At 39.5% G+C, this 17,179-nt stretch overlaps 1 protein-coding gene across 10 annotated transcripts in view; it reads right to left on the bottom strand.

Moving 5' to 3' along the window:
- Positions 1 to 17,179, bottom strand: part of LOC108231818 (neurexin-3b) — a 373,487-nt gene that overhangs the window by 212,983 nt on the left and 143,325 nt on the right. For 8 of the 10 annotated variants that reach the window (XR_005234499.1, XR_005234500.1, XM_037981501.1 and 5 more), the window contains 9 exons: positions 14,976 to 15,179; positions 12,572 to 12,598; positions 11,197 to 11,316; positions 9,128 to 9,240; positions 7,769 to 8,037; positions 7,403 to 7,593; positions 7,106 to 7,279; positions 6,245 to 6,271; positions 2,199 to 2,318 (listed from right to left, as the gene is read on the bottom strand). Coding sequence is in view for 8 of the 10 variants with exons in the window: in XM_037981501.1 (XP_037837429.1) it covers positions 2,199 to 2,318; positions 6,245 to 6,271; positions 7,106 to 7,279; positions 7,403 to 7,593; positions 7,769 to 8,037; positions 9,128 to 9,240; positions 11,197 to 11,316; positions 12,572 to 12,598; positions 14,976 to 15,179 (1,245 nt within the window). In the remaining 2 variants the exon portion in view is untranslated. The remainder of the gene's footprint in view (positions 1 to 2,198; positions 2,319 to 6,244; positions 6,272 to 7,105; positions 7,280 to 7,402; positions 7,594 to 7,768; positions 8,038 to 9,127; positions 9,241 to 11,196; positions 11,317 to 12,571; positions 12,599 to 14,975; positions 15,180 to 17,179) is intronic. The other 2 variants (XM_037981503.1, XM_037981506.1) reach the window with 1 other exon arrangement.

Genomic DNA, 17,179 nt, shown 5'->3' with positions numbered 1-17,179 from the left:
TATGTGTGACAGATGTGGTCTTCCTAATGCCACCCTTGGACATCAGTTCTGGTATTGCCATTATTTAACAGTTTTTTGGTCTAACATTTTTTGTCTTTATCAAACTGCATACAAACAGCCGATTCCTTCAGACTGTCTTGTTGCCATTCTTGGTGTATCTGACTCCTCCTCTGCTCTTCCTTTGCCTGTGCGGCAGGCTCTCTCTTTGGGGATGGTGGTGGCTAAACGGATCATCCTGATAGACTGGAAGTCTGCCACACCTCCATCTTTTAAGTGTTGGCTGAATAACATGGTTTCTTGTTTACATCTTGAAAAAATACGCCACACTCTCAATAATAATGTACCCAGGTATGTTGAAACGTGGGGGCCTTTCCTCAAACATCTGAATGATTCCGGGGGTAGTTGAGACCTTGCTCCGACTCTGTAGCCCTTTTTTCTTCCCTGCCTTGCAGAGGTGTTGTGGCTTGGCTCACCAGTGGTTGTACATGTGTGTTTATACACCTTCATTCTATCATACTATGAGTGAGCTGTGGTGGAGCTGAATTATTTTTTTTTTATTTTTATTTTTTATTTTTTCTCCTTCCTTCCTTCTCTCTCTCTTTCTTTTCCCCTCATTATTATTTAATTGTTTCTCTTCCCGGACTGGGTGGGGTTGGGTTATGGCAGTATTTTTTCTTTCAGTGGACCATGGCCGTTTATCTGGCAATGAAAATTATTGCTATGAAAATGATTGAATGACAGTTGGAAACTGTAATTATTATGCATCAATGATCTTGTTTGCCTTCAACTACAGATGTAGATGATGTTGAAGATCCCAGTGTTATATGTGTCAACCCACATGTGTTAGCGGACTGATCTATATTTTGTAGGTCCATGTACCCTCATGAATGTCCTGCTGCTTTGCTGAAAATGAAAAAAAAAATATATATACCTGTAGTAAAATGCGGACCATATGTGTTCTGATCTGAAGTTTCCCACCTTTTTAGCAAGTCACCGATGTCCCTGCAACTCATGCTTTTCTGCCCACTTTGTTTTTTTTAATTTGAGAAATCCATACAAATAAAGCCTGACGTCTTAAACTCCCACTTACACCCATGTTCAAGAGCTTGTCAGCATTTCAGTTGTTTACATTCGCAGGCAGATTTTTCCATACGTTTCGCACTCCGCCTCAGTACAACATTGGGGGTGTTTCGCCAACCAGTGGGAAACCGAGACATCACAGCGTGCGCTTGTGATGTCACGCTGCAACGGGTGTACAACAGTCAGCTAATTTATTTTTATACACTGGCAGAGTTTAGTCAAGACAGTGACAATCTAAGATTCCGCCTCAAGAAGCCCTCCGTATCGCGGTAAAACCAATTAAAACTTCTTCCAATGTGACAACAGACAGCACCAAAAGGTTCGATTCACAAAGGCTTCTTTTCACTAATTAACACATATACACTTAGTTTAATCAACACTAAGACAGAACTGGAAAATCTATCAAATGACAATCAGTGGGTAAAAAAAAAAAAAAGAGATGAAAAAATGAATATAAATCTGAAAGTTCTGAAATCATAAACCTCAGCTGGGTCCAACATCAGAAAGGCCAGGATGATTAGCAGACGCTCACAGATTTGCAGCTCTGCTAACAGCCTCCATCACCTAATTAGTCTGGTCCGGCAGCACTAAGCCCCTACTAATAAAAGCTTAAATGAAAGCCCAACAACCTGATTACTGTGGGGAAGTCCCCCGTATTCGTGGGGATGAGAGATTCCCCACCGTTCGCACAAAGTCACACTTTGACTTCTGTGATAGCTTTTGGACAGACGTTTATGAGGCGACTGAGGCAGAATCGGATATTTTACACATCAGTAGCCACAGCTACTCACTCACAAGCATGAAAATAAAAGTTTGAGACTAAACAAGCTGAAAAAGCTCCTGAAGAATGAGCAAACCAGTCTTGGAATCTTTGATTCAAAGATGTGACACTCGCTGCTGAAGAGAGGTCTTCAAAGGTCTGCCCATTGTAGGTGTACACACACAGATCTTTACAAGATTAGAAACATAAATATGTTCCTTCATAAAGCACACTGTACAGCGAGTACAGGCTATGTAATGCAAGAACAGCATTTTTGCGCCATGCTTTCCTGGCTTACGACCAAACATGATCTATAATAGAACTGCAAAGACAAAAACCAAAGCTCAGCTGTACTCACGGTCGTTGCAGTGGGTCCCAGAGTAGGACGTCATGGAGCAGTCGCAGGTGAAATTCTCCCACTGCTGGATGCACACGCCCATGTTCGCACACGAATCCTCCTGGCAGGTGGTGCTTGGGCCTGGAGAGAGAGGGAGGAATAAAACAAAAACAGGAGATACGGCAGGTGTGCATTCAGACGATAGTGAACGAGACTGCTGAGCATAAAGACAGAGAGACCGACCCATGCAGAAGAAATGCACTCAAGAAATGCACTCTATATGGGCCTAGAAGGAGCAAACAGTGTCACCACAGGAAGCCTGACCTGGAGTACCACAGGGACTGAGGAATTTCATGCCGGCTGAAGCTGCAGTAGCAGTGGCAAATCAAAGCAGAGGCGGCAGGTTTTCACAGAACCTACAGCATGCCTTTTCAAGCAGAGAGAGCATAAGCAGATACTTGGATTTATGTACTGTAACACAGGACTGGGCCTTTTTTTTTCTCCAAAGGGACATTTTGACTTCATTAAAAGAAATCAAAGAACCAAAGATTAAACTAGACTGGGCACAGAAAATTACCTGGGACTGTCATATACAACATATCCACATTCAGAATAAATTAACATTAAATTAACATTTGTTGCACATTTTTGGACTCATACTTTTGAGGTTTTTTTTTTCTTTTGATGAAGAAATGTTTGTAGCACAGTTAACATGCTCAGTCAAAATAAAGAAATTTCTAACAAACACACTACTTGTGAACTAACACTTTGAGAGACTATAGACATCAACTTTTGGTTAAAAAAATAAACTTTTACCTTTATTTTGAAATAGTAAAGTAAGTAAGTTCTTTTGGCTGCTCCCTTCTTCAGGGGTTGCCACAGCACGATGTTGTAAACTAGTAAATAATAGAACTTGCCTTTAAGACACCATAATAAAATCCTATTTGTCATTATTGTAATTTTAACAGTTGTGTTTTTTTTGTTTGAGGACATTGACGGCCATATTGGCAAAGTCAAAAGGCCGCTCTTGGCCCTTGGGCCATATTTTGCCTATGTGTGATGTAAAGCCTGCTCTAAAGGAATAGTTTGGTGATTTCTGAAGTGATGTATTGTCAAATAGTTTTCAGTATTCAGAACCTTATCAGTCGTGCCATCAGTTTGCCTGATCAGCATCTCTGGTCAGTCCAAAAGTTTACTCAACTCCCGGCACACTGATATATCTAATGGCAACGGGAAATTGACATTTGTGTAGTACCACAGACATTCAGTTAAAACAACAGGGACAAACCAAAGGACGGTGTCATACAAAAGTGTAGAGGTTTAATACAGGCTAATGTAGAATTCTTTCACACCTGTGTGACATTTTGGAGAATACATTTTATAAGCCTGAAAAGCAATATACAAGGGGCCTCAGTTTGGCAAACCACTAGCCTAGCCTGGAGGAAGACTTCTGCCCTTTTCTTCCTACTCCATGTTCTGTGACTGATGCCATCTCTCACAGTGTACTACTGATAAATGTTTGACAGATCACTTTAAAAATCACCAGACTATACCTTAAAGGGCACTTGTCTTGTTTGCAAAAAAAAACAAAAAAAAAACTAAATCAACAGTTAGAACACTGGTGATAAATGGGATTCCAGCTTGGCTGATGTGATGACACTGTCCCTCAGGTTTCACTTCTTCTGTGTGCAAGTGGACTTGCATGCAATCTTTCATCATTCCGACGTGTTTTGAAAAACCGTTTTAGCAGAGTAAAACATGGAACGCTGCATTCCCTCTGTGAATGAGCAAGGCAAGACATACAGAAATAACCTAACAGACAGGTCACGAAGAAAACATCTATTTTTAACATTTAAAAAAAATGTCTGAAACACAATCCTGGTAATTGGGTATTTGTGTGCGAATACTTTATGAACACTAAATACAGCAGACAGAAATCATGAGAAATGACACAAAGAGCACTTGAGAACACGTAGCGCATATCCCTGAGTATGCACTGAAATCAAGAAGTGTATTCAAAGTCGAACTGGATGTGTGTTTGCTGCTCTTCACACCACACATTGCCCTTACTTTTGAATACATATAGTGAGAGGGAATGCAGATAAGGACAAGCGCACTGCATAGATAAGATAAACAAATCCCCCATTTAGAGTCTGGACGGACAGAAGAGGAAAAAGAAAACTTCAACAATAACCCTTCAAATAGCCATATACAGTAAGAAACAAACTGAAGGAAACAAAGAAAAGTCAAGTAAACTGTACAAATACATGGCAGACAAATGCAAGTAAACGTTTAGGAGCAATTGTCTTGTGCAAGACAACGTGAAGAGAAGACAATTGAAGTGGAAAACGGAGCAAGTTCGCCAGCTGAAAGTGCATTTACTGTGTAATGTACGGTAACGGTAGTCGACCAGGCATCCCAAACGCATTCTTATCAATGCAAGTGGAAAGTGTGCACAAACACACTGGCTCTCTCTTATCACAGTGAGCAGCAGTGGTGGATTTCACTGCATCCCAGTGTTTCAGCAGAAGGTTTGCTCTCCGGAGAAAATCCCCCCCACCTAACATGATGGGCTTTAAATGAAAACAGAACATTTCTAAAGAAATTTTGAAAGGTGCCAATACAGCTACAGCCCAAAAATCCAACATCAATCAACTTTCTTCTATAAAGCCCAACAGCAATTTGGGATTTACTTTTGGAACTGTCTAAGCTGACAAAATGCTGATGTTTTGATGTGTAAACTATAAAACTGTAAGAAAAAAAAAAAAAAAAAGACTAAAAGAAATGTTAAAGCTGCTGCCAGTGGCTCTTTACGGTCACCATGGTAACCACACACCTATCTGTCACTTTCGTCTAGACAGTACTCGAAAGGCAGCCAGAAATGCAGAGCAGAAATTAAGCCTAAAACAATCACTCTGCTAAAACCGAGCTGTATTGGAAAAATTCCTAAATGTAAAAAAGTGTCCAGTGCACAAAAATCAACGAAGGCTTTGTCTATGTGCAGTCTGGGAGAATTAGAAAAAAAACCCAAACAGTTTATATAGCAGTGAAAAACAAAAATCTCTATATTTTCAGGTATAAATTGAAGCGTACAATTTTTAGGAGTAAAAATGTGTGAGTGGAAATTTTCTCCTACCCCTGCAAACCCTAAACTGCAACTCTGCAAAACCCATTAAAGATCTCAAAACTTTCTACGACCCATTTAAACTTTGAATGATGTTTCTGCTGTGAAGCATGCTCCAAGGAGGGCTGGGTTTTCGCACTTCTTTAACCAAAAATCACACTGGGGGAAAGTGTTTGCGGTTTCTTGTAAATTTTGCATATGCCGTACAAGGTTCTGATCCCAAAATTCATAGCACACTATTCCCAATTCCCAGCCACATTATTCAGTAATTTTTAAATGGGGTTGTCTAAAGTTGCAGTGTTGCAAATTGAAAATTGTGAAACCAAAAAACATCAGTCAAATGGTATTAAGAGTGCTTACGCATCCCTAAAAAAAACAAAAAAACAAAATAGAAAACAGTGACACAGTTTAAATGTGCCTCTCTTTACTGTCTGAGTCAGCCTGCAATGTGTCACACGCTGGTGTTTTCCCTCAAGAGCACCCAACTCCCACAAATTGTCTACCTCTGCTTTTCTGCAACCGTTTCAGACGCAACGACAGCTCCATCACTCATCTGAGCAAATTTCTTTGCAGTTTTTAATTATAGTCTGTAAGCTGTGAATTTTAGATGCTTCCCAAAATGTGATTTCACGCCTAGCCTGGTGGTTCACAAGGAAACGGGGGGGAAAAAAAAAAACAGAGAAGAGCTTTATGCAGATTTCGGCTGAAATCTCGATTTTTATGGCTATAATTACACTACAGCCCTATCATGTATAAACTTTTGTTTCAAGGGTTTTCTTTTCAGGTTTGAATGTTTGTTTGTTCTTTTCCTTCTCCCCATCAAAGAGCAAGTCTCCACTGTAGCAGCTGCGAGACATTATTGCCATGGTGACACCCACGATGCATTGCACACAGCGACCTTTCAGGCGAGCTGGCCTTCGAGAGGCGGAGTTTAACCGTCTACCTTGCAGGTCGGCTTTGGTGAAACCAACTGTGTTGGCGCAGAAAAGAAAATAAACAGAACAGAGCAGAGCAGGAAACAAGAGCAAAGGGTTAGTGAGGCACCAGCATCGTTAGTGTTCTCAAAACTAAAGACCGAAACTTTTGTCAACAGGGAGAATCTTGTTAGTTTGGATATGATCTCCTGCATTACCTGTGTGTGCATTACTGTGTGTGTGTTATGTGACATTCAAATGTGTTTTCTTCATTAAAATCACGTCAGTGAAGCAACCATCATAATTGCTGAGCATACTTGAACTTTTAAAACTCTTTACTGCCCTCTAGAGGAGGTCTAAAGAACTAAGATGACCGCATCCATAGGGTTAGTAAAATAAACTTTATATTAAAAAGACTAGGAGTTTAAACACTTTCAAATTTTCAGGAAAGAACAATCTGTAGTTCTACCAATAGCAGCCATAATTCAAGCTTAACATTAAGACAAATTACACTGTAAAGTTTTAGTTGTTTCTAATATTAAAAAACTTTAAGTCATTAGAGAGGAAGGGGTAAGGCATGATGTTGATTACAGCTAAGTGAAAGCATTTCTAAAGGTCTGTAAATGAAAAAAAAAACCCTTTGATTTCATCATTTGATTACATCAAATATAATTTTAGTATTTTTTAGCTTTCACAAAACATTTGAGAGATCCAGAATGACACATATGAAGAATCATCCGATAATGTGGTAAATACCTGGCAGAGGGGAAAGAAAATGAGGATTAATGGTGCCGCTGAATGTCTTTAAGGGTTACTCAGGAGAATTCTAATTATCCTGATAAATCTCACACAGCAACTCATAATTCTTAGACGCTGTAGGCCGTTTGTACCTTCGCAGCCACGCTCTATCTGCCCACTGCGGAAAAGGGCGTCGTTGATGAGGTCTGGCAGGCGCCCGTTGAGATCAACAGAGGCCAAGCAGCCCTGGAAGCCCTCCCGAGAAACCACCAGCTTGGGGAGGTTCTGGTACATGTTGGGTCCCAATCCTCCGATGAAAAGGTCACCTGATGGGATACAAAAAAAATAGAAGTTGTGAGGTACATTTTTACATTAAACTTTTGCTTTTAAGAACAAAAGAGATAAGTTATTATAAAATATTTCAAGTCAGTTTCCATAACTTGTGGTACCTTTAAGGTCGAGGTTTTTGGCTCCGTGGACATTCTGAGTGACCGACTTGGAGTCCACCTTGAGCGTGTGCATGTTCGCAGCGTCTCGTGTGATGACCACACTGTGCCACTGGTTGTCATTCAGTGGGTTGTCGCTATTCCCTTTCAACAGACTGGGCCCGTTCCCGAGGTCAAACACATAGTGGATAAACCTGGTAAGGAAGCAGAAGCGGTACATGAACAGATCAGGACTGGAATCAATGGTTTTAAACACTGATAAATTCAGATACCATCTAAACCCATATCAGCTCAGCTTTTTTTTAAATGCATCATTCTGACTTTTCCATAAAACATCAACGCTTTGATCAGCATCTCAGCTCCGCTCACCCTTTGACCAGCTCCACCGCGATGAAGTCGTTTCCATCTCCGCTATTGAAGATGATGAAACCGTCAGGCGAGGTGGTTTTAAACTGAAAGAACAGGTGCATCGTGGTATAAGCCTGCAGAGTGGCCAGTCCCAGATAGCTGCCCTTGGTCTTGAAGGTGACAGGGTCGGCGACGATGAAGCGCATGCCGAAGCGGGCGTTCAGCTCGCAGAAGTCAATGTCCCCATTCTTGCACATGTCGATGTACTGCATACCATTGAACTTGAGGCTCTGAGGGGAGAGTAAGGAAGAAAAGATGCAGTGATACCTCCTGTACATTACTTGCCATTGAAATCTTTAGATGTGATGAGGAATATTTTAACTTGTACTATAAAGAGTGCCACAGGGGTCAGTTCTGGGTCCACTGCTACTCAGCTTGAACATTATTAATCTTCTGATAGTGTGTGGAGTCAATGAAATTTTTATTGTACGCAGATGACGGTTACATTTACTCATGGTAAAAGTGCTGAACAAGTAGCTGTGAGGGTGTCACATATAATAGGAAAAGCTTGGCTTAAATTTTCATGTTTTACACTAAAAGCTGCAAAGACCATTACCACAAGTTAAAAAAAAAAGTATGTGATTTTAAAGCAAATTATTGGGTTAATAATTAATAAATTTAAATAATTTACTAAAATAAGTACTGGCTTGTAAAACCACTGCAGTATCATCACTGCAATATACTCACTAAAGATGTTGCTTTTTGAAAATCCAGTTGCCTACTTCGACATTCGACTTGCCTTTAAAATAGTTTTTAATATGTCACCGACTGAAAACATCTGTACAGCTTTATTCAGAACAGATGAGAAGACGATACATCTTTCTCCAGGAGAGTATAACGTCATTAAAAGTAAAGTTTAGCTTTCATAGTTATTATTTAGGTCCATTAGAGAATAAAACCAATGTGATTATTTGTTAGGATGTGATCATTTTGTACTCACTTCCCAGGAGACAAAAAAAAAGATTTAGGTAGACACTGTTGCCCCTATTGATAAGACTATTAAATGACTGTTTTGATCATTTCATCTACTACTTTACTCATAGATGGAGGAATTTCAAATTGGGAAAAAAAAACAAATAAACAAAAAAAACCTTTTAACTGTCTTTGGTTAAAAGGTTTTTAGTTGTTTAAATGTTGTAATTATGATTTATAGTTTTAATCAATAACAGTTTTTTTTTTACTTATATTGTGTTTAAGAGACTGAATAGAAGTTAGTGAATAAACATGTTTTCTCTTTAGCAGACTATTGTAAAATGTTCCCATTTGAGCAACTAAAACTGAGCACAATGGTCCTTGGCAATGGCATGTTACAGTTAATACCTGAAGGTGACCAATAAAGGGTGAGGGTGTTGATGAAACAAAGCGTTTCTCAGTCAAGATGCCTGTTTCCATGTTGCTAAACTCCAGGCGGGTGTGGTCACCTGCCATCTGACCTGCAAAGGAAGAGAAAGGAAGAAAAGGTAGGAGTGAGCTGTGGTGGTGGAGACAGACGGCAGTGTAATTTTACAGAAAAAGTTTGGTCATGATGAAATGGGTTTATGTGTGAAAGTCAACATCTTACCCATTGTAGGTAGCCCCCTAACCAACCTTGATTTGAAACAGTTTACATCCAACAGGTCTGATAAGCCAATAGTGAGACCAAACACAGCTAAGACCAATGTGGATTGCTTCTATTTTAAAACGGCTCCAATCTTCAAAGTTTCAGTTCCTGCAAACTATTAAAAAACCTTTACACTGCTGTCCATTTTGCATGACACTGCACTTACATGAAATTCAATGTCATTGTGTTGCTTTTTCAATGTCAGTGTCATTGTGTTTATCATTTTGAGGGCCCAAATGCAGGCTCAAGCACAGGGAAGTGAGTAAAATAAACTTCAGATTTAATTAAAAAAAAAAAGCTGATGGGGCAGCAGAACCATGACACAACCCAACATTGCATACGCAAGGACTAGCAAGCATGAATAAACATTATGCTGGCACGAGGACTAGGGGTATAAGTAGGCTGGGAGGGATGATGAGTGATTGCAGGTGAGTTAAATGAGCAGATGAAGCGCAGCTGTGAAGTGTTGGTGGCTCAGAAGAGCTGAAAGGAAATAACGACCAATGACAGAAGCAGATGAAGCAAACTAAAAACAAGTGAGCACATGAAAATATTCAAGTGCAACAAAGAAAAAACACAACTAAGTAACAATAAACACAAACAATAAGTCAAACTACAAAAACAAAAAAGTCCAGTGCTATGATGTTCTATGGTTAATTACAAGCAAGAACAGCAACAGTATCAGTAATAGGCAACACTTCTGGGCAACCTGTGGGTCAAATCCAGCAGAAGTTTTATAATATTTCTGCTGAAATAACCATGGAATATGAAACTGATGGCATTGTAAAGATTTCAAAATAGTATTTGTGTGAATGGATGTGAAGTTTTGAAGTATAGAGCCGTTTTAAGACAGCACCAATCAACTCAGCAGCATTCAGACTAGCTGTTAGCTCATCATTCATGTCAGAAATAAACTTGTGTTTTCCCCAACAAGCCATCTACGACAGGTAAGGTATTCATATTTTATACCTTTTGCAACTTCATTAGTCTTTCCTACACTGTAATTTCTTTAATCACTGTGTAGGAAAGTCTGGTGGAAAGCTCCTTCAACTACTAACAATCATTTTACCCTGAATATTCATGAAACCAAAAGTTCTTTGTTGCTTCCAAATATCTTTAGAATATATGGGTTTCTCTGTAAATATAACACCCTCTGTTGAACTAAAAACTACAACGTCTAAATAATAACCACACAAATATATATAGTTCTTCCCCAAAAGCAAACCTTCACATTAAATGTATTAATTTATTTTTGCTTTAAAAGCATAACCACTGTAAAATAATCAGTAAACTGAGCTTTACTGGGTTTTTGTACTTTGGTCTGGAACTGAAAGTGTCCCTCCAGTGTTTTGGTGACAAATTTGAACAGTTTTTTTTTTCAATCTTCTACAAGAGAAAATCAAAACACTGAAACAAATTGAGATTTCCTTGTCTTGAAATTGTCTGCAGCTCGGGTGAGATTTTCCCCAAAGGGCAGCTTACACAGTAAACAAGATGGGTTTTTTTGTATCATTTTCATATTTTTGCTCAGATAAACTCCATTAGTCACCCTTCACACGTCTGTTTGGGGTTTTAAAGATGACTATTCAAGGAAACGTGTCAAAAAGAGCTTGAGACCAGAGTTCACAAACTCCTCCGCTGTGTTTTAAAAATAAAGGCCGTGATCCTATTTAAATGTTTTTCATGGGAGAAGCCTCTGAAATCAAGTCACAGATAATATCAGTGGAGAAAGCATTGGTTTTATTCGCCACAGCATGCATAGAAAAAGGCAATATGTGCAGTCAGGTACCTTCAGCCATGTCGTCATCCACAATGAGTTTGAAGTTTTTACCGCGGCGGGCCACTCGTACCGAGTGCCACTCGTTGTCGTTGAGCTTTTGGCCGGCATAAAGAACTTCAGGACCTTTGCCTGAAGATGAGGGAGTGTTAGTCAAAGGGTTGAGGAACAGACGAGCAAAAACCAAACCAAACCTCAAATATTAAACCAAAAATATGAAACAGATTTCTCAATTTGAAACAACGTCACTCTCTAAGATAAAAAATATCTCATTGTTTATTGTAGTTTGTATTACTATTTGTCCTTAAATCTTTAAGAGAGATTTGGTTTGTTTTTGACGACAGGGGAGTACAATCTTTGCTGTTACTCATACAAGGACTCAAAATCTGACTCTAAGCTCAAGCCAAAGATTTGGACAGTTTTCTCCAGAGCTTATATGTCTTTGGTTTGCCTCGGAGTGAGCCTTACAAATTCTGTCTCAGCTTAAATCCACTAAAACACTGTTTGTTTAGGGAGGCTTTTTTGCAAAGTTAGAACATTGGTGGAACCACCAGAGGGCAGTGCAGCTCCACAGAGCTCACCAAAAGACCAGCTGAGGCTTTCTGATTTAGAAATCCAACTTGATCCTTAAAACCAGCATTAAAATCTAAATATTCACAGTTTGCTACAATGATTTCAATGATTTAAGACTTTAATCTGATGGCTGAACTTGTTTTGTTCATTGCTATCCAAATGTTTATTAGGGGATTTTAATCAAGAAAATGCTTTAACCAGCCTAAAATAGGTCTATAAATTTTAAATATGCTTGAGAAAAAAAAAAAGTCCTAGCTTGGAAGTTTAGCAGAGACTGAAAGGTTCAAGTTCATTAATTCATCACGAATCAATCATTTTTCTGTAGGATCAATAAAAACTTTCTGTAGAATCATTTCAAACTTTTTTCTTCTAACTCTCTCTCATATTTTGCAAAAACACGATATCAAGAGTCCTTTTCATGAGTAAGAACATGTCTTCAAACACCATAAGTATCAAAGTACAGATCTAGTTATTATGTCATTTAAAGAGTAAGAAAAAAAAAACAGTATATTGGTGTGAATTGAAAAAAAAAATGTTGCCTATGAATCCTGAAAGTACAAAAGTTCAGTTAGTAGCTATAAGCCATAAAAAGATCTAAAACTAGCTGGCTGATTTCATTTAAAATATATAGAGAACATTAAGTGAGATTTGCATAGCTTTGATCTCTGGCTACTCCTTTATTTATCCCTCTTATCTGAGAAATCCTCTTATCTGTCCCCCTACGTTCACACATCTCTGCCGCTACACCTCTGCACATGCCACAATCAAATACAGACTGAAGGAGGAAGGCTGCAGAAGAAGAGTGTTGACTTACTGGTGTTACAGTTTATCCTGACACAGTCTAGACGGGGGAGGGGAGAACAAGTGACAGATGAAATCGCATCCTTCAAGGTTACAGCTGCAGACATCCAAAAAGCAAGTAAAGCCACCTTCCGGGGACGGACACATGACGCCAGCGGCCATTTTCACCAATATGAAGGCGAGCCAAATTATTTTAAGCATCCAAAATGACCGTAGCTCTATTAGTCATGAAACTGGCAGAAGTTATTTGGGTCACTTGAATTACTTTATTGTAAATGTCATAATATCAGATTTGTTTGTTTGGCAGATGTCAAAATGGCTGCTTGCAGTTCAGTGGCCACATCGATTTTGCGACCCAGCTAGGGGAGCCTCAAATATTGGTCTTCAAAGCATTATGAGATAAGCAACTTATAAGAATACTGAGGATTGTTATTTGTCTTTCACTAAAAAAAAAAAAAAAAAAAAAAAAAAAAAAAAAAAAAAAAAGAATAGAATAGAGTAATGAGGCTGCGTTTGTCTGGTGCAGGTCAAAATCCATGTGACCAGGCCGTTCATGTGCCGTCAACCACAACAGAAAAGTGGGAGCAAACAGCCTCGTGCCACTCAACACCAACACTGCTCAAAGGCCTGAAGATCCCCCGCCCCTTTCCCACGGTGTCCTGAGTTAGTTAGGGAAGACTTGGCTCTTATAAATTACACTGATTGCAGATTAAGAAAAAAAGAGACCCTGTTTTTTTAAAAAATGGACTACATATGTTCTGTTTGTTGTTTTATGCAAGTGTTAAGTGTATAGCACTGTGAAAGAAAGTGGAAATTTTCTAGCCCCGACTACACTACTCTAGATGTTTTTGTTTTGTTTTTTTATTTGAAAAAAAAAAAAAAAAAAAAAAAAAGAGTACTTGAACATACAGCAGCAAGCTAAAAGCTACGTAAATCGACAAGTCAACCACTAAGAAAAAGCTTCATTAGAGGTGTCTTTTTATCCTTCAGTCAGGAATGTCCCATTCATTTACATGGGGGGGAGGGGGGAGGGGGGGACTCATTTTGTTTTGGCCTTGACTTCCTGCTACGTTTGAGTTCTCCTTCTTGTTCTACAGTTTTTTGCTTCATCTAAACAAGAAGCCAAAATTCTACCAAAACTGCTAAAATACTTGTGCCGAGAAAGTAAGTGAAAAAAATGACGTCGTTAATGTCATATAAAAATAAAATAGATGTACATTTTGAGCATGGTTAAAACTTATGTCCAAACTGTTCTGGCTTGGTTTGTACTCCTTTCTTTAATAATGTTAATCATTTCCTTTTAGTCTTTAACTTAAGTAGTACACAACCTATGTTAAATGCTGACAAAAAAATTCAGCCAGGTGTAGAAAAATCAGCAAAATCTGCTCCATTGTTGTGCTTTCCAGAGTATAAATCAATAGTGGGAATGTGCAAAGTAGGCAGCTAAGACATTTTTTTTCTTCAATACCAAATTTTTAAGCTGTTACAGATACACCAAAAATCACCCCTATGAAATCTGTTCACACCAGGTGATATAACTTAAGTGCTCTTTGTTTGTAGATGCAAGGTGCAAAGGAAAAAAATACATATATTTTTGCTAAATCTTTGTTAGTGCAGACAGGGCCAGAATCTCCTCACACATGCTTTCTGTTGAGTGTATCTATTCCAGGCTCACTGGTAAATCCTTCTGCTCTACTGCACTCTGCTACTACCACTCGGGCCACCATCTGCAGGCATGCTGGGTGCTGTGGCATCGGGCTGTTTGCCAGACGGGCCGCAGGCTCCGGGCCTTTGAAGGGGTGAGAGCCATCTTTGAACAAGGCATGGGATATGCCAGGCGAGACCAAAGGTTACAAATGAACAACGAGAAACGTGAATCCTCCGTTATGAGAGGTTAAAAAAAACACAAAAGAAAACAGGAATGAAGATAAAATGTAAAGTGTCGATGCAGCATTAAAATGTACAAACCTCTAAATAGATGGCATAAGATCAACTAAATTCTACGGTATGATCTATGATTTCAAGAATGTGACAATGTTGCCATCTATTAAAACAATTAAAGAAGTAAAATGCCTTTTTTTTTCAGAAATGTCAGTTGTTACACTGCATGACTAAAATGATGTACAATGTGTTCAAAAGATGTGCTGCAGTGCATGGACAACTTGTGTTAGACTGGTGCATAAAGAATTCTACAAAGACATCTAAGCATCAAGGCCGAAAAAAAAAAACTTACAGTCCAGGCAAGTCAAAAACAGGACATGCAACTACAAAGACAAACTGCAAAATTGGTTTAGTACATGTTAGGTCTTATCTCAGCTACAGAAAAGACACAAAGAAACAAACAAAAAATAAACGAGTAATGCCACCCCTGGATCTTGAAGGGTGGGGCGAGCCAACAGCGACGACTTATACGATACCTAGGTTGACCGTCAGTTTGACCCTCCCGCTGTCCAGCTCGAGCCGCAGAGTGTCGGCCGACTCGCGTGACGTGGCGGCCATGAGGAGGCCGAACGCCCGCTGGGACATGAAGCGGAGGGAGACGTCCTCGGCCTCGGTGTGCATGATGTTCGGCATCACCACCTTCATGTACATGCTGCCGTCGTAAGACAGGATCGACGCCTCTGCGAGAGGAGAAAGAACGACTCTGAATGGAACATTGTGAACGGATCAAACATTTTCCTGTGGCAACAAAAGGTGAGGTGGAAACAGGAGAGAAACCCAAGTGGAATATGGAAGCGCACAAAAACACTGTAATGCCATAAAAGATTCACTCGTTGCATCGTCAAACAATACTAAGACATATGTCATGAGGCTATGGAAGGAGCTGAGCCAGACTAATTTGTTCCTTTTCTTTAGAGCTCAAAATGGAGGAGAGAACCAGAGTGAGAGGGAGAAAAACTTACAACAGACTGGGAGCCTTTTGGGAAGAAAGAGACAGATTAAAAAAGGTATCCAACCGTGAAATACAAAGTTTGACACCTCAGCTTTTAAAAGAAAAAAAGCCTGGCCTCAGGAATGCACCACAGGTCTGGAAAAGTGCCGTGGGTTTAGGTGAGACGCTTTGGACAAGGAGATGAGCAGCACAACAATGACATTTTACATCTCATTAATTGCATTCTGACACAAAAGAAGCACCATTTTCACATCAATTTGAAGAGAGAAATGCTTACTCATCCAAAAGGTGATGTGTTAAGAGTAATATTGGATTTTGCTTCGCTTTGATGTCAAAATTTAAATGATGAATTGTAAAATGAAGATGCAAGCTGTGTGAAATCACTCAGCCATTCAGCTCACCAAGCAGTGCACTGCTATAAAAACCCCCAAATTTTTGTCAGCGTTGGCTTCGGGGCTGCTGCAAGATCCATTCTGTGAACAAGCTGTTGACTGTGTGGGGATAATGAAACCCTGGATCACCATTTTTCTGCTCACTTTTAGACGACACAAACTCCTTCGCCTTTTCTGTCTGCGCTTCTCAAAGGAGCTCAAACAATAAACTACTGACACATGTATGCTAAAAGCACGTTACGGATGGATCTCTTGAAGTAGTACCTCACTGGGCCGTGACTGGTAGAGACACAAAACTGTGAAAAACTGCAAAACATTTCACTTGGAATCTCACTAAACGACATGCTTGTACAGCCTCCCAGCAAAGATTTTAAAATAACTCCGACTTCTTTTTTTATTCCAAGGTCTTGGGCAAACTTCTGTTGGAAATAAACATCGAGGAATTTTTCATGGTCTTTATTTGCACCAGTTGGTTAAAAAATAAGCCAAAGTGAGCCAGTGGGTTGCAAACAGACTGCACACCAGTCAACCATGACAAAAACATTCATTTTTTTCATCTTGCTACTAAACTCTGCTGGCAAAACTAAGTTCTGACATTCATGCAGATGTTACAGTATTGTTAGCCCAACCCACCTCCCCACACACGCACACACAGCAACACCAATTCCGGACAGCAGCTCCCTGCCCCAACAGGACATAGTGACATACACTACAAAAAACCCCTAAAAATAACTCCATGGATATGATAAAGTTAGTGAAATGTTCATCTGGCCCTTAATATTAGGACGTTCCAAACCAACCAGGCATCTGTGGGAAGCCTGAGGACAAGCCTGGTCAGCAGAAGCTCCACCTGTGGAAGAAAAGCTGGACACCATGGCTTCACTTACTCCCGTTTCTCAAAAATCAAGCCAAAATGTCCGACTTACGAGCACCGCCAGAATCTGGGCAGCAAAAACTGGAGCTAAAGTCCTGCCCACATCAAGTCAACATCGACTACACTTCTGTGAATATTTGATCTTTATTTGAGAAAAATATCTTCACACAGACAATAAGCAGAAAATTTTACAAAAATGTTGCACCACTAAGTGACAATAACCTTGACATTACTAATACCAAAATACAATCATGACTAAAGTTTCTTCAACAGCAATTGTAGCTTATTTTTTTCCCAGTTGACTCTGCTTAACATTTTCTTTTAATCTTTAACCTTTTATGACCACAATGAAAGTTTCCTGCTTGAGACAGATGTACAAAATGTTGTAAAATCAACTTCTTTATTGTAGTTTCTAGGGCACAAAGCAACCGTGTGGATACACACAATAAGCTCATACATGAT

This window comes from Kryptolebias marmoratus, linkage group LG19, assembly GCF_001649575.2.
Source record: "Kryptolebias marmoratus isolate JLee-2015 linkage group LG19, ASM164957v2, whole genome shotgun sequence".
NCBI classification, from domain to species: Eukaryota; Metazoa; Chordata; class Actinopteri; order Cyprinodontiformes; family Rivulidae; genus Kryptolebias; species Kryptolebias marmoratus.
This window is presented reverse-complemented; position numbering and strand designations above follow the sequence as displayed.